Source organism: Delphinus delphis, chromosome 2 (genome assembly GCF_949987515.2).
Source record: "Delphinus delphis chromosome 2, mDelDel1.2, whole genome shotgun sequence".
Classification (NCBI taxonomy): domain Eukaryota; kingdom Metazoa; phylum Chordata; class Mammalia; order Artiodactyla; family Delphinidae; genus Delphinus; species Delphinus delphis.
Genome location: NC_082684.1, coordinates 82,340,597 through 82,362,624, shown reverse-complemented (window position 1 = coordinate 82,362,624; position 22,028 = coordinate 82,340,597). Strand labels below are relative to the sequence as shown.

At 37.8% G+C, this 22,028-nt stretch overlaps 1 protein-coding gene and 1 non-coding gene across 2 annotated transcripts in view; one reads left to right on the top strand and one right to left on the bottom strand.

Annotated features, from left to right (window-relative positions):
* SPRED1 (sprouty related EVH1 domain containing 1) overlaps positions 1-20,373 on the bottom strand; it is a 119,411-nt gene extending 99,038 nt beyond the window's left edge. The window contains exon 1 of the mRNA XM_060004970.1: positions 20,257-20,373. Within this exon, the coding sequence (XP_059860953.1) occupies positions 20,257-20,288 (32 nt within the window). The 5' untranslated portion in view covers positions 20,289-20,373. The remainder of the gene's footprint in view (positions 1-20,256) is intronic.
* On the top strand, positions 1,260-1,394 carry LOC132421361 (small nucleolar RNA SNORA70). Its single transcript, XR_009518624.1, has one exon. It is a non-coding gene; the product is annotated as a small nucleolar RNA SNORA70 (small nucleolar RNA).
* Positions 20,374-22,028: the final 1,655 nt, after the last annotated feature.

The window sequence follows — 22,028 nt, the reverse complement described above, 5'->3', positions numbered from 1 at the left end:
AACATATCATATATGGTTGCATAATATTACTAAATTAAGTGGCAATGTATTAAAAGGAGGCACATAAATATTATATATTAAGCTAAATACTATATATTCATTTAGCATAATTTATATATAATATATAAATCAGCCATTTGGATTCATGGATAATGAATCAACTTATTTTATTTTTCTTCAGCTAAGACAGCAAAAGAGATGATTTATTGTACACATGTTACATTCTCAGCCACAACTGAGAAGAGAACTAGTCCAGAATATCACAGGTCCAGGGCAAAGGACCAAAAGGGGACCGTTTTGATACGAGCAGGTTGGGTCTCTCGAAGGTGGGTGAAGCGATCATAATGGCCATGGATGTTCCAGATTCGTCGAGACATCTTCTAGACAGGAGGCAGGCAGTCTGACAATTTGTACCAGCTTGCCTGGCCCCTGGCTGCCCTTTGTTTCTGTTCCCGTGGCCTCCACGGGTACGAGTTTACTTGGACCTCTGCCTCACCTTTCTCCTTTTGCGCTTCAGCCTGCACATGCGTTTCTTCCTCCACTTTGCTCTCATGGGGCGGAGGTTTCTCAGAAGATGGCGCTAAGGCCGAGAGCCATGGATAATTAATCAATTTACAATAGCCATACCACCTACCTCAACCCCTTAACTATTGAGGGGAAAAAAAAAATGCCACACAGTAAACATTCTCAGCACAATGTCCTCCCAAAACATATACTCAAATACTACCAATGTCTAGCATATTGCCTTAACCATAGCAAGAATATAATATTTTTGGGACTGTAATGACTATTTTATGTTTTGAAACAGCTATACCTATTATAATGTTTAATAATTTTCTTGAATATTACGAACTAAAGTGTGCCCTGTCCGTGCCAGGAAAGACAAATAACAGAATTAACGGAAAAGACAAATGTAAGGAAGGAATTACAGTGATATAGGAGAGTAAGTAGAAAGAACCCGGACTTTGGACAGAGAAGGCCTGAGTTTATGTCCCAACTATATCTCTTTTACCTGGCTGTTATGAACAAGACTTTTAACTTTCAGCTTAGTTTTCTTCATCTGTAAAATGGGGTTAGTACCACCAGCATCACCCTAATGCCAATAAGCACACCTACCACTCACATAATAGTTTCTAAATATAATTCTCCAATAAAAGAAACCAGAGTTCCTTGGATAAATAGGATGACTCTACAGCTGTGGCAGGGAAAATACGAAATGAGCCTAGAACATCTTGTGAAGCCAAAAAGGAAGTGCTCATCTGCAGTCAATTAAGCCGACCGCGCCCTTTTCCCCATGGGGGCCCCGTGTGCAATGGCTGCAAACAGCAGCCTCCTTGGTAGTGTATGCAGCCTGTTGCCTCTATGGGTTGCCCAAACGGACCTTGGAGACAGCCCTTTCCAGTGGCCATTCATGACTGGCATGCTGTCCCAGTCTAGGCTCCAGACAGGTGTTCATGGTGCCTTTGGAAAGCCCCAGGGCACAGTGGCCAGGGTCCTCATTGGCCAAGTCATCGTGTCCATCCGCACCAAGCTGCAGAGCAAGGAGCATGTGATTGAGGCCTTCTGCAGGGCCAAGTTCAAGTTCCCTGGCTGCCAGAAGATCCATATCTCCAAGAAGTAGGGATTTACTAAGCTGACTGCAGATGAATTTGAAAACAGGGTAGCAGAAAAGTGGCTCATCCCGGATGGGTGTGGGGTCAAATACATGCCTAATTGTGGCCCCTGGACAAATGGTGGGCCCTGCATTCATGACAGCCTTAACAGTGTCCCCTCCTTGCTCATGCCCACCAATAAATCCTACTTCCCTGTCAAAAAACAAAAAAAAATTTTTAAACAAACAAACAAAAGGAAAACAAAAAGGAAGTGCTCAAAAAATGAAGGAACACGTCAAAAGGCACAGAAGCCAACTTGATGGGGCTCCCAATGGCCAAATCTGGGACAACAGAGCATCAAAATAATGACAGCAATGGACTATTGTCCATACTAATAGAAATAAATAATAAATAAATAAATGGTGGGGAGAAGAGAAAGCTTATCTATAGAATTCCAATTAATAAAGGTGAAAGGAATAATGGAAACAAAATCACCAATTTGGCATACATCACAATATTTGTTACAGACAAGACTCATAAACAGACATTAAAAATAGTGAGCAAATGTATAATAGGAAACAGGATATTTACATAATCTCAAAGTATCACTCCCCAGAAGATGCTTATTACACAAAGGATCTACCATTTGAGAAACTGGCAGGCATCATCTTAACCAAATGATCAAAGTTCATATAATCAGTATGGGATATATCACCATCACAGACCTCCTAAAGCATGAGGACACCTTCACTCTATAGTATTGTTGCCCAAAATGTTTAACTTCAATTTAATCAAGACTGAGCATCAAATGCAAACTGAAGAACATTCCATAAAATACCTGGCCAGTACTCTTCAAAAAAGTTTCAAAATTATGAAAGAAACACCGAAGAGCTATTCCAGATTAAAGGAGGCTAAGGAGACATGAATACTTAATACAATATGCAAAGTTGGATTGTATCCTGAACTAGAAAAAGGACATTATGGAACTGATGAAACTTGAAGTAAGGTCAGTAGATAATATTACCTCGATGTTAATTTCCTGATTCGACTATGTAAGATACTAAAATTTTGGGAAGCCAGTTGAAGAATATATGGATATTCTTTGGATATTTTTTCCTACTTTTTATAGGAAAAAATTATTTTGTAGGTCTAAAATTATTTCAAAGTGAGATTATATAAACACACATGAATTTCTGAAGAAACACAGCAATGTGAGGAAGACTAGCTTATACTTGTTTTACCAATAACTGCCACGTATCTTTGAGCAGCTCTTTAGTATATAATAGTGAAAAAATTCTCAAGATTATGTAGGCTGGTAAGAGGCAATGACAGACCTACATATTCATGTAATCCCTTCAGTGCTTCTACCTTGACATCTCTGCCCATAAAATCTCCAATTTTTAATACAAATAATTAAGAGGAAACAGAGAAAAATTACAGTAGGTTCACGACAAGTTATGTGAGGAGTTTGGAACCACAACTGTGTACTTCACCTAAAATGCCCCTTAGTCTTCCTATCAGAAATTTAGGCAGTCTGAACCATTTATCTATCTTTGAACGACATATCTCATGCTCTTACACTAAAGCCTGACCCAACTGGGCTAAACAATTACAAATTACTCATTTCAAAGCTCTTGCTAGTCAGACATGATTTTTTAAAAAGAAAAGACTAAAATCATTCACATCCTATAAATAAACGTTAATATATAGAACTTTATAATATATAAAGTCTAAAGTTATAAAAAGACTGCGTTCACAGTAATCATCTACCCTTAGCTCTAAGTTGTTAAGACACTAAATCTTTTGCCTTTCTTACACAATCTACCCTACTTCAAAGTGCACTGAAAGACAAGACTATAGCTACTTTGTCAGATCACAAGACTACTGAACTATACACCAAGTTACACATAACATGTAAACATGTCTCTTCAAAATGAAGTAATTTTTACTTTCAATGTTTTTCCTCACTCTTCTGGGACAACTGTATTTTCCCCTAGCAGAGAATCAAGTCCTTCATTACCAAAGAACCAATCATGTATTTCTAAAAGCAGATTGAGAACTCTGTGAAGGCAAAGACCCAGATTTTACTCATCTACATCCCCAAAGCCTATAGGCTTAACACCTGGGATCTCAAAAAGGTTAGTTTCCAATCCTTTCTCTGGCATATAAGAAAGGCTCAATAAACGTTTATTGTAGCTGTTTCATTCAGTATCAACACTAATGACTGTGCCAAACCTAAGAGCAATGTAAAATCCAGAAGAAGGACTAAATCTGACTAATAAGAAATGCTGCAACATTCTGATCTCCATCTGTTTGGCTGCTTCTATCAGCCTACCACTCCAACACACGTGTGATTGATCCTTTAGGGCCCACTGCACCGAAAACATTTAACTACCACTAAATGTGCAGCACACACATAACAGATTTGGATTAACAGGCTTTTCTTTACTGAAACAGTTCTAAATACTATTTTTACAGAACCTAAACACTTTAACATCTGCGGTTTAGATAATACCCTACTTTGTCAAGATATATGGATAATTAGGTGTATATTGTTGGGTCTAGAATTTTGTCATTCAACATTAAGCAAATAACTTCTCATCTATCACTACAATTAGAATTTTAAAATAACACTTCATCTTAACTCAGTACCTACAAGGTAAAACAAAAAACATAACATCTACCAAGCATCTAGCAGATTACGAAGATGATTGGCTTAATAAATAAACTACCTCAAGAACAATACCTACAAATGTTAAAGGAAAAAATTTCATTCAGTACAAGAGATGTACATACAAAAGCCTATGTGGAGATGAGTATACATTCATGTCCACACCAGAATTCTTTTTAACTACTTAATAGATTAAAAAGATTCTATTAAAAAATAAAGAATTAACTTTAAATAAAATTATACAGTGAAATAAAGTACACTAAACTGTTTCACATTTTAATATTTAAAAAGAGAAAATGTGAATAAGATTACCCTGAAATTATGAAATATACAGGAGATTATGTCAAATTACAAAATACTAGAGCCAAAAATGCTAGCTATCATCTGAGCCATCTTACTTGTTCTAGGAAACTCAGGTTTTCTAAGAAATTGCTTTTTAAAGGAAGACTATACAATGGACAATACACAATAATATAAGGAAAGAATAACCAACACTCACTATCACAAGCACATAAAGGCCAAGAAATTGATGGGGATAGGGGAAAAAGGAAAGAGGTGAATGCACAGATATCCATTTGGAGAGGTAAAATATCACAACATTTCAGAGGCTGGACTCCGCATCCCGACCTAACCAAGCTTGAATCCTAACAGTCATTTACTAACTAACCTCATCATGCCTCAATTTCCTCATCTATAAAATGGATGTAACAGTACCCAATAGAGTGGTTGTGGGATTTTAAGAATTTATTAATTCATATAAGCACTGAGAACAGTGTCTGGCACATAGTAAGCAATCAAAAAATTTTAGCAAATGTCATTATCTGCTATAAAAATACAGTTTTTATACCCATTCTCTTACATTGCCAGTAGGAGTACAAATTGGAACTATGCGGGGACACAGTTTGGCATTACCTTATAAACTTGAAAATTTACAACATAACTTAAATCCAACTATTTTACTCCTAAATATATATTAAAGAGAACCTTTAGCATATATGCATAAGAAGCATATTACAAACATGTTCACAGTGGTAATGTTCATGATAGGAAATAACTGAAAATAACTCAAATATCCTTAGACAACAGATTGTCTATATTGTGGTAATGTCACACAATGGAATCTTATACGTCAGGGCAAATGAACAAAAAGCTATAGCAAAAAGAATGGACACATCTTACTATTACTGAGTGTAAAAAAAAATCAAGTTCAGGAGTTGATATTTACATAAGTATATTCCTTTTAGAGTGTTCAAATATATATGGTAAAGTTTTTTTAATAGGAAATAAATGGTAAATACACAACTCAGGATAGAGTAACCTCTAAGAAGAGATAAAAGGAATATAACAGAGCACAATAGGTACATTTTAGTAATCATCACTGTCCTGATTCTTGGATTGTACTGTGAGTGGGTATTTGTCAATTAAATAAAAAAGTAAAATTACTAGACTACAGAGGTCCATATATAGACCAATGATGACACTATGAACCAAGATAATGATTAGTCTAATTCTGTGCACCAAAGGTTTTTTAAAAAAGAATTGAGAGTTAATTGTAACCTGCTTTGGAATGAAGGGTCAAATGACATAATTCATGTTTGACACGCAGCAAAATGCTTAATACACATTAGCTACTATCTAAAATGGTATTTTATTACAGAATAAAACACATTTTAAGATTTAAAATCTCTTCTCACTCTAAACCAACCTCTTTCCCACCTCCTAAAGCAGAAACCATCCCTAAAAAAGACAGAGACCTGCTCAGCAAACTAGTGGCACAGCAGGGCTCCTGATTCCCTACCAATCCAATTCTCCTTCCACTAGATCAGTATGTCACAAACTCAATTTTGTTTTGATAGTCATGACCTTCATTACTTTTTTGCTTTATATGTGTACCATATCCAAAATATGTTGTTCCTAAAAGGAAAGGTTTTAATCACAACAGCCAATTAAAAAAAAAAACTATCACAAGCCATAAATAGATGGTAACCATAAAATTTAATATAGTAAAAGCCAAACAGTATTGGCTCATCTACCAGAGACTGAGGTTGACATCACTCCTTCCTTATTAAAAAACAACAACAGGGCTTCCCTGGTGGCGCAGTGGTTGAGAGTCCGCCTGCCGATGCAGGGGACGCGGGTTCGTGCCCCGGTCCGGGAAGATCCCACATGCCGCTGAGCGGCTAGGTCCGTGAGCCATGGCCGCTGAGCTTACGCGTCCGGAGCCTGTGCTCCGCAACGGGAGAGACCACGACAGTAAGAGGCCCGCGTACCGCCAAAACAAACAAACAAAAAAACAACAAACATACAAAAAATAAAGTTTAATTTAATTAAGATGCAAAATGTATTGAGAAAGGAGTAACTTGTCAATTTAATGCCACATCTGTGAAACAACTGAAATTACCTTACATACCAGGGGCAAGTTCCATACTTTGGAAAATGCTGCACTTCCTCTAGCTGTCCCCCTATTTAAAAGATTAGAATTTTTTTCAGCAAACTGGCTAAGATTGAATAGAGACCATGTCATTGGTTTCAAAAATTTGCTGGGACTGAAGGGTTAGAAACACTCAGGATATGCACTATCTGATAAAGGAATCATTAGCATGTGGCAATTTAAATTAAAATTTTAGTTCCTCAGTCCTTCAAGCCACATTTCAAGTACTCATAAGCCAAACAGCCACACAGGAGCATCATACTGGACAGCACAAACAGAACATTTCCTTCACCACAGAAACTTCTATTGGAAACACTGCTTTAGATTCTCAAAGAACTCCGATAAGGCCCAAATGGTAGCAAATGGAAATAAGGAAAATTTCAGCAGAGGAAAAAAAAAAGTATTTCAATAAAGTAATAGAAACATTTGGAAAGAACTGAGAGACAGTGAATTAAAACCTAGTGGTAAAAATATATTTTCTACAATTGCTTTATAATGATTTCAAAGGCTGGAGATGTACAAAAGCAGGCAGGAATCCCTCCCCAACTAAGATAGTAAGGTTATTACTTCAACCGAGGAAAAGACTTAAATACTTAGAAAATAAGGTAAGAGACTGCAGTCGTATCTGAAGGCATACTGGCAAATAGCGCTTATTGTGTACCAAACACTGCTTTAATATATGAGCTTATGAAAACTCTTATAATTACCTTACCTTCATTAATAAAGAAATAAGGAAAGCATGCTCAAATAATGGACAGAATATCAACAGTAACTATCTTTCAAAAACAGTGGGTCTTGTATAACCAATTCTCATTTACCATCCCCTGATCACTTTAAAGCATTTAGGATCTCCCCCATCCCACTTCAGGTTCTCAACATTCTTGTGAACTTGTTTTACTGAAAACAATATTTTAAAAGGGCATTTTCCAGTGCATTTAATACACAGTTTGATTTTAACTATGTAGATATTTCGCAAAGCTTCTCGATATATAGGTTACATAACCTATGTAGATATTTTGCATTACTTCTCAATATGTAGGTTATATAATCTTTAATTTAGCTATATTCCTTAGATGTACAATCCCCTTCAGTTCCCCAAACAGGCCCAGACATTTCAGTTCTAAGGTTTAGGTTCATTTTCCTCAGCTTTCCTCCTCTCCCTAAGGTTTTGCTAGAACCTTTTCTTTTTCTGCCTTCTGCCTTACCTCTCTTTTTCCCCCCCCCAATCCTCTAGAAAACACTACCTTTCCCTGTGAGTAAATCAAAATTCATACATACATAAATCCATTTTTATACAATTTTCAGGCAAAAACTAATGTATGGAAGAGAAAAGATTACTGTCTTCATTAGCACAGATGCTTAGACACTAGAAGATTTGCTCTAAGTCACATAAGTAAATGGCAAAACTGAGACTAGAACCTGAGTTTTTCTTTCTTTTCTACACAGCTTTGCAGATTTCTTAGTGTGCCAATTAGCATAATTTTATTCTTTCTGACCCAGGTAATTCACTATCTATATAAATCGTATGATCTACATGAAGTTTTTAGAGAAACAACAAATTTTAAATTTCAAATCCTTCCTATATATTTCTTGCCTTTATAAAACTTTTAATAAGAGTGCAAAAAAGAAAATTTCTTCTATGAGTAATTTCCAGTTGTCTTCCAAGTTTTCTACAATGTGATTATATTGTTTTTGTACTTCAAAAAGTTTCTATTAATGTTTGCTGGATTCATACATTCCTACTTTTTGTTTGAAAATGGCAGCTGCTATAATTACAGTGCACAGTCATGACTTACCCTTGAGCAACACCATAATGTACCCAAAATGCTGCCTCTCACCAGAGTACACATTCTCCCAGGAATGTGTCATACAAGTTAGAGACATATAATGCCATAGGATATAAATACGTAAAGACTGCATGGTTAAGAGTTCTTTTTTTCCTAATATAAATGACTAAAAACATTTCATATTGAAAATACAACTCTATTATTGATTAAAATGCAATATTCACATGATATCTTTGTGATAGTTTACTAGATTTCAAAATAATTACACAATCTTACAGGCTGCTTTGGGATACACTCCCTTAACATTTGGGGCACTTCGGTGCCCTGAAAGAAATCTGAGAAGCAATGACGTAAGGCTTATTATCTATAATCTAGTTACAGCAATTCAAATCTGAATTCCCCTACAATGCCTCACAACTCAACCTTGAAATGCACTCCCCCTGAGAATCCTATACCTTTTCATATTATCTCCTTCATGAAATAATAAGCTGAACATAAATGTAAATCTTTGGTACCAATAAGGAGATACACCCTCAGAGGACAATATCCCATATAACGCACTGTAGTTCAGAACTGGGTACTTTTAACTACAAGGGTTTTTACCAGCATTAACTTCTTACACAGAATAAAATATTCTGTAATATATAATTCTAGTCTACAGAATACAGAAGTCAGCCTATGTCATCACAGTAAGTCTAAGTTGTTTTACAAAAGGTTTTGTGTGTGTGTGTATGAATGCATGTATGTATGTATGTACACTGTCAAACAGTATAAAGTATTTGTTACTGTTACAGTCGAGAGTTTAAAAGCTACTGTTTCAGGGTACAGGGTTTGGAGTCTTCACCAGCTATGTAATCTTTGCTAAGCTATTCAACTTTCCTAAGCCCCAGCTTCCTCATCTTTGTAAATGGTGGTAATAATAGTAATAACACTTAAAAGAGTTGTTATGAAGACTAATTCTATCAAATGATTTTAAGACAATGCTGGTAATAACTCAAATATTATCTATCATTTAATTACATACTGGGAGCTATGTAAAAAAACCCGCAAGGTACTAAAGAACAAAAATGGAATCTAAGAAATATGAGAATGTCATTTATAAATAATCCACAACAGAGAAAATACAAATTTTTGGAAGCAGCATTTCATAACCAGAATTTTTAAAAAACCACTTATATTCTTTGACATAATTATTTCACTCCTGTAAATTCATCCTAAGAAATTAATTGAACAGAAATAAAACAATTATATGCAGAAAGGATGCCCATTACAATGTTACTTATAAGAGCTGGACACCTGAAGTGTTCACTAAGAAGAAAACAGCTATGTAAACTTATGGTACAACCTGATGAACTATTATAGGCATTAAAATAATGATTACTAAAAAACTATGTATAAGCATAGAAATTCTTTAAGTATATCCAGTGAAAATAAATATTCATACATACACTATTAAAACAAGTAAAATATATTTGTATGGAACTAGAAGCAACTGAAAACTATGTTGGGTTTTTAATTGATTTTGTTCTTTCTTTGATGTAATTATTGCTCCTTGTCCTCCCCAAAACAAAGAAAAGTCAGCATCTTGGTTCATTCAGGTTGCAATAACAAAATACGACAGACTGGGTAGCTAATAAACAACAGAAATTTATTTTTAACAGTTCTGGAGGCTGACAAGTTCAAGATCGAGGTGCCAGCATGGCTGGGTATAGGCCTTCTTCCTGGTTCATAGCTAGGGACTTTTCACATGGTGCAAGGGGCTAGGGATCTCTGTGGAACCTCCATCCTCATGATTTAAGCACCTCCTAAAGGCCCCACCTCATTATACCATTGTCTTTGGAGGTTAGGATTTCAACATGAGTTTGGTGGGGAAACAAACATTCAGACAGTAAGAGTCAGTTAAAAGGATTCAGCTCAGTTTTCCTCCTCCTAAGTACCTAGCTAAATCTATCTGAAACGGCGTAAATGCAAAAATGGGACTAGAAGTTAGCCATAATCAAACGACTTTTATTTGATGTATGCTGGGGCCTAGTACACATTACACAGTTTCAGACTCAACAATAATAGGGTCTATATAAAATCAGATACATTCTTTTTCTTTTGGCTGACTTAGAAGCCAAGTTTGGCTCTCTCCAGAAGTATCAAGATAAAAAACTGCTAAGGAAAACTAAGATGATTAGAGAGGTCACCTTGTCTTATTCATTCATCTCCTGTCTCTCCCCTTCCTTTTTGAAAAAATCATAATGCAGAGTTGAAGAATATCTTAATTTGATATGCTACTTATTAAAGTTATTTGCTATATTTTCTTAACCTTTACTAAGTTAATTAAGTTTGGATTTTTAGATCAAATAATTCTCAAGAGAAAAAGCATATACATTTTTCATCATCGTATTTTTAAGTTCCTGATTTACATTCATTCAAGATCTTGATTTGTAAACCAAGTTTCAGTAATTACGCATCTAAGGCTGTTATTTTTGAATTAACAAGTGATACAGTTTCAGAATAATAATTCTAAACATCAGGCTAAATCAAAATATAAACAAATTTTTCCTTTAGCTGTTGATGACTATAAAATGAACTAAACATAAGCTTACAGATCTTTAGCTGTCCAAATTAAAGTCGGCACTAAACCACAAGCAATGAACTTCTAGCTAGCAGATCTAGCCTCTCTCACCTATTAACAGGGATCCTAGTTGATTATAGCTGCGAAAAATTAAATGTCTAAATCTTTAATAACCTGAAAAAAAATTCCTCTCCCCTTCTTCCATGAAAGTAGATTTTTTTCCCTCCATATAATTTGAAACCTCCTTCATTCGACTCTGAGAAAGATGGCTTTTCCCTGAAATTGATGGAGAGACATCAAATCTACTCATATGTACTTCCAAAATGTGCTCAGGTATTAAAATTGCTTTAAAAATGTTCACAATACAGATTTAAATTATTTTTTTGCTTGTTGGAATGTTTAAATTTTAAGTTTTTCTGAAAAGCAGCTTTTTAACATTTAAACTGAAATACAATTCTTCCAGCAGATCAATAATCCTTTTTTAAAAGTAACCCTACCTTCGGGCTAAATGAAAATGAGCACTGATTATTTCATGAACATAGTACCTTTCTTCTCAAGAACTAAAAGTTATTTTTAATATTCTCTTATCTCTAATCAAAAAATGTTATTGGGAGGGGAGGTTACGTGTTATCTTAACATGGCTCTGAAGTAGGGCCATGTTATCCTGGTTTTACAGATGGAGAATCAAGCACAAAGACAGGTTACATGATTTGCCAAAGTCTTAATGGGACAGTCAGTAGTAACCACAGGATCATGTTAATTATGAACACCATGTTAATTGTAGAAATTTAATTAGTGAATTTTGTTTTGAAAAGGCCTTTCTAACCACATTAGGATTGGAGTACACAAAAAATACAAAACATTCTGTCAAACACATATAATTTATTTGGATAAAGCCCTACAAAATCAGTCAACATCTTGATCAGCCTCTCAGAAAACAAAGTTCTTAATAAAATCCAAATCTGGATAATTTATTCATATGTCTGTCTTCCTCTCTATTTCCTAATTCCCAACACCCCTCATTCTTGGTAGGACCATTATTACATGAGATCCTATTCATTTCCAATACTCTCAACTCCTCCAGGCTAAGCCCTTCCCTTTTCTTATCCTCCTCCCCTTGACATACTCCTTTTCAATTTCCAATCCCAAAACCCTTACTCCTGTCTCTTTAAATTGCAGGGGCAGATGTCAGTATTCATACTCCCACTCTAAGCAGCTCATCCTACACACTTATAAAATACACTGGCGCTGGCTCAGGATTCCTCTCCACCTCAACTTCTGATACCAACCCAGCAACTTGAACAGCCACAGTGGTGACCTTTTAAAATATCCTAACAGATCCTGGTTCCTCTACTTTTAACAACCTGTTTCTACTTTAATCTTCCCTCATATGTTATCACTCTGAAGCCTGTGTTCTTTGATCAAAATCTATCTTTCGATTTTCCCCACTTCCACTCTACATGCTCTTTAACTTTACCAAAACTTGCAGTCCCTCAAAACAGCTGTCACTTCTACTTGTCTACCTATCACTTCAAACTTAGTTTTTTTCTTCAAAATCCAGTCTGGCCATTAAATATATGAGATATAGTGTAGTATAAATACAGTGCAATTTGAATCTCAGTTCTAACACTTACTCCCTTGCGTGGCTGTGGGCAAGTTACTAAACCTCTCTTAAGTCTCAGTTATCTCATCTGTAAACTATGGATAACACTTGGCTCACATGGTCATTAGAAGGATTAAATCTACAACAGTATCTGACACAAGCAGTACAACAGTTTCAAGACTCCGCTTTCCTGGGCCTTGCTCTCCCAATTACCCACCTTTCCTTAAATCTCTTTTTCTCTTCCTCTCCACTACTGACATCATCTCATCCAACAAATAATCTCAACTATTAACACTTCCCCCTAAATTTATGTAATCTTACTTTTTGCTGTCTCCACTTCATCACTTCCCATTTTGTCTTCAATACTTTCTCTCCTACCTCTCAAGATTTTTCTTTTGTTGTCTCTTCTCACTCTCCCTTGAAAACACTCCTGATTCTCCCTATTCATTTTTCTATTACTATTTAATACTCTCCTTGGTCAATTTTCCACTTCAACTACAGGCATACTTGGGAGATACTGCAGGTTTGGTTTAGACCACTGAAATAACTTATGCTTGTTTGGGGTTTTTTCCCATCTTCTTGGAATGCCCTTCCTCTTTCCATTGCCCTCTTCTCTGGCTGACTCCTAAATGCCATCTCTTTTCTGAAGGCTTCCTTCATACAACTCCCACTATGCCACCCACCAAAGGTAGAATTACTTTCTTCTTAAGCCTTGAAGAACTTCATAAGCAGAGCACTCACCACATTTCAGAGGGATCTAGTTCCCTTGCTGGATAGTGAAAGCAGTTATCTGGTTTTACTTACCTTTGTATCTCCGGGGGTAAAGAAAAGTCAAGTGCCCAGTAGGCAGTCAAATGTCACTGAACTGAAATTCTTGAAGAAAATCCAGAAAAACTAAGAAATCCATATATATAATTCAGCAACTAAAATTTTGAAATGTTTTTACATATTACTAAGGGGGCAAACCCAGAACTGATCCCTAATCCCAATCTCAGAATATCAATGTAATTCACAACAGAACAGTAAAAAATGTTTGGTGATTTTATGCCAAAGTTAATCATTAACATTCTGATGTGGTAAACGTTACAATAACTTTGAAAAAGCAGCATTAAAGTCACATTTCACTAAATTCCATCTAAATTTCGGTAATGCAACTACTGGATACCAACACATTAACAAATACGGTGTATTTGTGAAAGTAATCTCTAACCAAGGGAATAGACAAACAAAATGTGTCTAATCATAAGAAACAGTACCATTATATACTACCAGGAGACCAATTACATTCTGCATTCCAAGTCATAATGGCCTTTATCTAAACTATACTCCCTGTTTTACAGATAACATTTAGAAATAAAATGATAAAACTGATATTAGATTAAAATTTAATTTCCAATTACTCTTAAATTTACCAAAGCTTATTCTTCATACTCTAAATATAGAAAATGCCTTCCAAGGTAATTTTAAAATTTCAGATACAAAGTAATTTATGTAGTCAATCCTGTATTTATGAGCTACATGAATGATTAAATGTGGATTTCAGAAATACAAAGAAAATCACTTAGGATTCTTGAACTAAAAGCAACACTAAAAGTTGATAAAATCCAACACTCTCATTTTAAATCAGAAAAATTAAAAGTCTAAATCTTCTAGGAAGCAGAAAAATAATATAAATCCATATTTATGAACAATTATAAATCTATAAATTATGGACATTCACTTCCATATTATAAGCAGAGACTGAATGACAATCTGGCATTTAAGACTGTATCATTTCTCTTCCTTAATCTTCAAATGTGACAAACTACATTGATTTTCTCATGTTGACATTTTTGCAATCTCACGATAAACTCGGTTTTACTGTGAGGCTTTGTTGTTTTTAGTTCACTGAATTGGGTTTAATTTGCTACTTTTTGAAAATTCTCAGACAGTATCTCTCAATATTTCCTCTCCATTACCTCTTCTTTTGCAACCCTTAGCTGTAACTTGGACTTGTTCATCTTATCGTCTGTGTTTCTTAATCTTCCTATTTTATAATCTCTATCTTTGGGTTCAGTCTTTAGGGCCTCAGTCATAGCGGGAGAATTTAGCTTTTTGTGCCATGGACCTCTTCGGCAGTCTGGTGAAGCCAATGGCCCCCTTTCTCAGAATATTAAAGGATTAAAACAAACTACATAAAATTACAAAAGAAATCAATTATATTGAAATAATTATCAAAATATTTTTAATTTTGGTGCTTGCTTTGGCAGCACATATAGTAAAATATTATTTTTGATATAGTAATGTTTTTGTACTAACATATTAAAATACAAGCTCTAGCAATGGCTTAATAACTATAATAATTTCAAACTAGTGATGACCGTAAGTGCTATTTCAAGATATCTGTAACAACTGAACAGCAATTGTACTGTAAGAAAGAAAAAAATCTGATTTCTATTGGTGTTATGCGTTGAATTGAATCTCTCCAAAAAAGATGTTGGGTCCTAATCCCCAGTACCCCAGAATGTGACCTTATTTGGAAAGAGGGTCACTGCAGATGTAATTAGTTAAGAGAAGGTCATACTGGAGTTGAGTGTGCTCCTAATCCAGTAGTGTCCTTATGAGAAGATGAGCATGACACACACGTGGTACTTTGTTACAGCAGCCCTAGGAAACTAATACAGTTGCTGTCGCAAGTACCTCTGATGCTGCTATGCTTTGCTGGTATTTTCTTCAATTATGAAAGTAAACAAGTTTCAGTTAGAGATTAGTAAAAACACTCTGAATTCTAAGACTCTTATGTCTAAATCAATTTAACACCTCAGTCTGAGATCCATTACTAATAAACTATGCTTTAGCAAAAATAATGAACTATGTTTAAACAAAAATACACCAATAAGTTTGTCTGTTTTCCATTTCAAACCATTCTGAGTGCCACAAAAACAACATCTTGGGGATTTGTAGTAACTTTGGTACTGGACTCTAAAATCAGATGCAGCTATGACACACAACTTGAGATAAACAGTAAATTCAACTTAAATGTTAAAGAATGAAAAAATTCATTGAGTTAATTTGTTGCACTGAATAAATGTGAAATTATCCTTTAGTATTAGATTAACATAATTTGTATGAATAACCAAATGAGAAGATTTACTTTTGACACTTCTAGACCAGTAAGTAAAGCATGAGGGCTGGTATCTTGTTAATATATTCCTCTCAGAACCACTCAAATTGATGTTTAAGCCCAATAGCCTTTTGTTTACTTATTCATCCAGAGACCATATTTATTTAAAAGAAAAAAAAAAGAGCACTACAAAGTTCTCCATCTGTGATGTATATATATTATCAAAGACACATGGCTATTAAATTAAGCTCAAAATGAGAAAGTCTTAAAAGATTATGAATGCACCGTTTCCAAATTTATCTTGTTTCTTCAAAATTCATGCTTCTACTTCATAATACTACAAGATCTCTACTGGAACTCTTTTATTTGCTTAAATATGTCAAAATCAACAACCTAATAAAACTGACCAATTAACAAATATGTATGTTACAAGTCTAGTGACTTGCAATGTGTCTATCACTGTATTACTTTAGGGTAATTTAGCACAAGAAGGGCCCATAATGATGCTTAGTTCAAATTCCTTGATTTACAAGTGAGCAAACTGAGGGCCACAAAGGCTGTCACTTGCCCAGAATCACAGAATAGATTAGTGACAGTGAGGACAGAAATGCATCTCCCAATTCCAAGCCCAATGTTCTTTATATTATACCATACTGCATAAAAGTTGGTAAGAGTTAAATTATCTGCAGATGCCTTTTGTATGATCATTTTAATTCTGCTTATATTTAAAAACAGTCCAATTGCCCCAAAACAACCTAACAAGTTTTTTGAAAACTCAATTTTATTTTATTATCCATCACATCTTAAAAGTAGGAACATGATCTCACTTCCACCTTCAAAATTGGCAAAATTTTTTTCAAAGAGAACTGGACAGACATTTCAAGGCATAAGCACTCTCACACACTGTTTCTTTTCTAGAGGGCAATTTAGCAGAAAAAATAAAACAACTTAAAATTTGCATCTTTTACTCCACTCCTAGACTATTTCAAGAAAAAAGTAATAAATTTGGATGAAGTCAGAACTCAGGATCAAATGCAGCATTGTTCAGAAACAAGAGACATAGTAGACTGATTAAAACTAATATATGTTATACAGTGAATATAATGTAGGCATTAAAAATTATGTTTTAGGAAATATTTAATGACACAGGAAAATGTTCACAATATATTAAGATATGATAGTACCTACTATGCAATTCTACTCTGTTGAAGCTACATGTATATACATAAATTACATAATACATGTGTAAAGCATTTATCACATATTTTTATTCTTGGCACATGGTAAAAATCCAATAAATGAATATGATTCATCATCAACATCACAGAAAAGGTAAAGTTTGATTATATGTCAAATGTTAAGACTTATTAAACAAATAAATATTTGTTTAATAAATAATTACTTACTTTAAAGACCATTTTGTACATTATTTGAAATGAACTATTACTCTTGCATGGAGGAATTTTTTTTTTTTTTAATGGCACTTTTAATGCAGTTCCAGTTCCTACTGAAGGTCAGAGAAGAAAAGCAGACTTTCACCAACCCTTCCCCAAGTTTGGCACTGCATAAGACAAAGTGTTACAGACTTATAATATGATCCTTCAGTAATTCTTGATTAATTATATACCCACAGTCAACCTCTGAGAACTATTTCTCTCTCTACACAGAACTCTAATTTCAAATAAGCATGTACTAGAGGATTTCACAATGAGGCCTCTAGAGGCCTTACTGGATTTTACCACAATGGCTATCTAGAAAAGGTTAACAGTTTGCCAAGATATTGGTGATTTTCACTCTTTTTAAAGGTCGAAATCAGGTGGAAAAACATTCGAGTGTTAAGAACAGTCTCTACTTTAAGTAAATACCTTTTGATTGTGGATTTAAAAAAAGAGAGAAAAGCAAAAGGAAAAAATAAACATAAGGCCCAAATAAAATCCATATTACAGGGCAGTTTTAAACTATGCTAAGGCTTTAAGGGCATCTACAATAATATCTCTCTTGTTTCTTCATAATATGTATGATTGTATATAATAAATTGCCATTTCAAAACATTACTATATATATATGAAAGATGAAATATGTAAGTTATCGGGATAAAGTCTACATTCCGAAGAAGTTCACTCTTTGTGATTTAGCTATTACACAAACAATGCGGGCTGTAATAAAACTGATTATCAGATGAACACATCACTTTCTAAAATAAAAAAAAATTTTAAAGTAACACCTCCAAGAGTTTGTCCCCATGAAGAGTTAACATCTCATGGCAAAAAATTATACGCTAAAACATATTATTCTTGACCTACCAAAATTAACATAACAAAGCCCCTAGTAGGGAAAAATTTACTAATAAACCAGGATAAATTTGTGAAAACAGAATTCTAAAAGTCTGGGTGAGTGAGATAATTTCCAAACTGTCCCATACTAAATACATTAGAAAAAAAATTTTTTTTAAAGGCAATCCTACCAGTAAATATTGCCCTTAGGTGTTTCAAATATCAAAATCTTTGGACTTAAACCACCGGGAATATTTATTCATTTTTAGTGTAAAAGTGGTATCATCCACTGATAATCACTACACCGAAAAACCTGTACTCTCAATTTGTCCATGACAAGTATTTGAAAAAGAGCTCACTTAAAAACTGTATTTCACAGGTGTGTCAATTCACATTCCCATATTAGCGTTTCTAATTAGCTGCACCCAAAAAGGAGGTATTCAATATTTTATTTTAAATATAGTAATTAGTCCTCTCCCATCTCCAAAATAGAACTTGACATTTTAATCCAGGCTACTTTCTTAAAAGAAGACGGCAGCAAAAATTATCGTCATTCTGTTCGGATTTTTAGCAGTTTTTCTCCTAACTAAGCGCTGAGATACTTCTTGATCTCTCTCAAAGTAGGTCTAATCTGCGGAAGGCAGTGAGACAGTGTACTGCACTGTGAATGGACAGCCAGGTATTTTATGAATGGAGGCGATCACGTGATCCCAGCACCTCCCCGAACTGATATTTCCCACATAACTGTGTCAACATTCTGAGAACAGGGGTAGTTGTTTGTGTGGGCGTCTATTTTTGAATTTAACCTATAACTTCGAATTCTCCTTACTTTCTGAACTCAAAAATCTACATGAAGACAGACAGTTGAGCTTCGAATTTTTTTCTTGGGAAATCCTTTCAAGATGTCCAAGGTGATGGATGTTTAATTATTTTTTTATGAATGAAGAGTGTGCTATGCAAATGAGGGCGATTCACAAAAAGAGAGAGAACATGGCGGCCACTTCTGCTTCTAGACTGCACTGACACTGCAGCAATCCACCTTCTCCCACCCCCGCTCATCAGAAGAGTGTGTTGAGGGGTGGGGGGACGCTGCTTGGCATTTCTCAAGCTATTTTATGTTAAACAAGCCTAGGCCTTGGACTTTAAAGTTTTCTCAGAAAGGTCTGATCCGAGGAATGCACTTTACTTAAAGGAATGCGTCCTAGGACTAGTCCTAACTCACTTAACCATTTCCAACCCTCCGAAGATAAAACTTGAATTTAATTACAAGAAAACGGACACAAATATTCGCATGGAATTAAACCCCGTCTCGATAGGAAACTGTTGCCGCACCATTATTCCTCCAGTCAGCTGTTATGTTAAAGCAAAATATTTAAAAGGCAAAGTATTTCGTTTGGAAAACATAAGGACAGCCCAAATAAACAAAAACTTAAGCCGGGACGCTCTACAAGTTAATGAATGAAGTCATCAACATGTTCAGCAATGTAAACAGTGTTAAATCAACGTAAACGGTGTGTTTCAATACAGCTGAAAGATAAAAATTAGCCTATAAAATTCTTTTATGCTAATAAAGACAAATCCAGTATTCGCAAAGGCAAAATAGAATAGTTCAACATCTCCCACACTCCAGGTGTCCTTAATGCTATTAAATTATAAAAATGTTTCCCTGGCCCCATTTTTTACAAGAATCTTACAGGTCATAAGTTTAAAAAGGGCGGGGGGGGGGGGGAAGGCTTAATCGGTATTTAAGAGTCACTGACTCATCGAATTAAGATTCAAGAGCAGTTTGCTGCAAGAGGTGCTCCCACACATTAGTTTCCAAGTGAAATAGCTATAAAGGAGTATGGACGGATATTCAAGGTATGTTGACTGGTGTGCTAACGTGAAAAAGGACAGGTCAGAGGTCTTCCAGGCACTGGGGTTATTTCTACCCCGACTCCATCCATCTACATTATTCCATCTCATGGACATACAATTGCCATTCCAGCCCAACTCCAGCCCAACATTCAATACCTTCTCCCAGAAGAAAGCAACTAAATACTGGGGGTGGGGGTGGGGGTCGGGGGTTGCTGCCATTAAATAAAATGGCTAAGGAAATCAAATGTGTCCTCCAGAACAGAATGCACTCAACTCTCCAGGATTGCAAACACCCAAGTCTCCGAGGGGGTCTGGGGAGGTGCCGAGGAAGAATGGGGGGTGGGGGGGAAGTAATCTAGATCTGTGAGGTGCTTACTCGTTGTCAGAAGTCGCCGTCTCCTCGCTCATCTTTCCCTCACCGTGATCCGATCTGGAGATGGAGGAGCAACAGCAGGCGGAGGAGCAGCAGCAGCACCGAGGGGCAGGAGGCAGCGGCGGCCGGGGGGGCGCGGGGGCAGCGGCTCAGGGGCCTCACCATGGTGGATGCCTCACCCGGAACGGTGCCCCCCCAGCCGGGAACCCCGGCCACCCCCGCAGGGGGGTGGCGGCGACAACCTCCGCCGTGGCGACCCCAGCCTCTTCCCCCGCCTCAGCGCCCAACCAAGAGATCCGATGAGGCCGGGGAGGACTGGGAGCGAAGGAAAAAAGGAAGGGGGTTGTGAAGGCAGACTGGAGAGCGGCTCCTCCGGCCACTGGGGTGGAGCGCGGCGGGGTCCGGCCAGGAAGGAGCGAGCAGGCGGGCGGGCGGGCGGAGAACCCAGGAGCAGAGGCGGCGCTTCCCTCAGGGATGCGGCGAGGAGGAAGCAGGGCTCCGCTCGGTGGGGGCCGGCGGGGGGGTGCCGAGCCCAGGCTCCGGGCGGCGGCGGCGCGGTCCTGCCGGAGCCCACCCCACCATCTCCCGCCTCGCCGCCGGCTGCCCGCTCAGCCCCCGGCGGCGACCGGGCCGGTCCTTCGGGACTAGCAGAAGCAGGCGAGGGGCCTCACGGCGGCGGATTCCTCCAGACACGCTCCGGCCCGAACAACTCCAGAGGGGGGAGGAGGGGGCGACGGGGCGCGTGTGAGGCAGGGGCGAGCGAACCAATCGTCCGCACCCGGGCCGGAGAAGAGCGGCGCGCCCGAGGGGCAGGGTCCCGAGAAGAGGCGGGAGAGCGAGGAGAGCGACCGCGAACCCCCCACCAGCCAGTGCCCACCAGCAGCTCGGCGGGCCAGCTCCTCACGCTCGCCAGAGGGGAGCCGCTAGGGGGGCGGCGGAAGCGCTCACGCCGCCCGCTCCTTCCGCCGCCGCCGCCGCTGCCCGAACCGGGGGGCGCCCGCGGGAGAAGGAGGCGAAGTAGTCCCTGGTGATTTCTCCGGGACGCCGGCTTCCCGGAGGGCCAGAGCGGGTACGGACTGGGCTTGCCGAGCGGGGTGCCCGGACTGAGAGGGCGTGTGGGTAGGAGGACTAAAAGCTTCGGCCTCCGGGCGAATCACTGCAACTCGAAGTCGTGTGCAGCATAGCAAGTTTCAGGAAAGTAGTTCCCTCCTCCCTTCATTTCCCAAATCGTTGTCGAGCCTCCGAGCGGGGAGAGGAGGAGGGAGGCGGAGGGATACGCAGGCACCGCGCTCATGTGCGTGCGCGCGCTCCAAACTCTTGGCACGCCGCGAAAGGGGGCGGGGGTGGGAGCTGCACGGGGAGCAGCTCGGAAGGTTGCATTGTTGCGGCGCGATGCTCCCCGTTACTCGCTTTGGAATATCCGGGTTGTTTGAACGGAGAGGCTAGAATGACAGTGTGCTCCAGGAGGAAACTGGAGGCTGCTGTGTTCTGTGTGTGTGTGTGTGTGTGTGTTTTCCTTGCAAAGAATGGAATTGGCATGAGTTCATCTTTAGTTGGTGGGGGTTGGAGAGAGGGACTGTACAAAGAGAGCTCCGCCTGCTGTCCCTCTGGTTGCACTGCTGCAGTCTCCTAGCTGCGTGCACACGGGGGGGGGGGGAGAGAGAGTGTGTGTGTGTGTGTGTGTTGGACAGCGAGAAAGAGTTTTAATACCTTGGATTCTTACCGCGCAAGGGGTATGATGTGCGGGGCATTCATCTCTGAAAGCTAGACTGGTT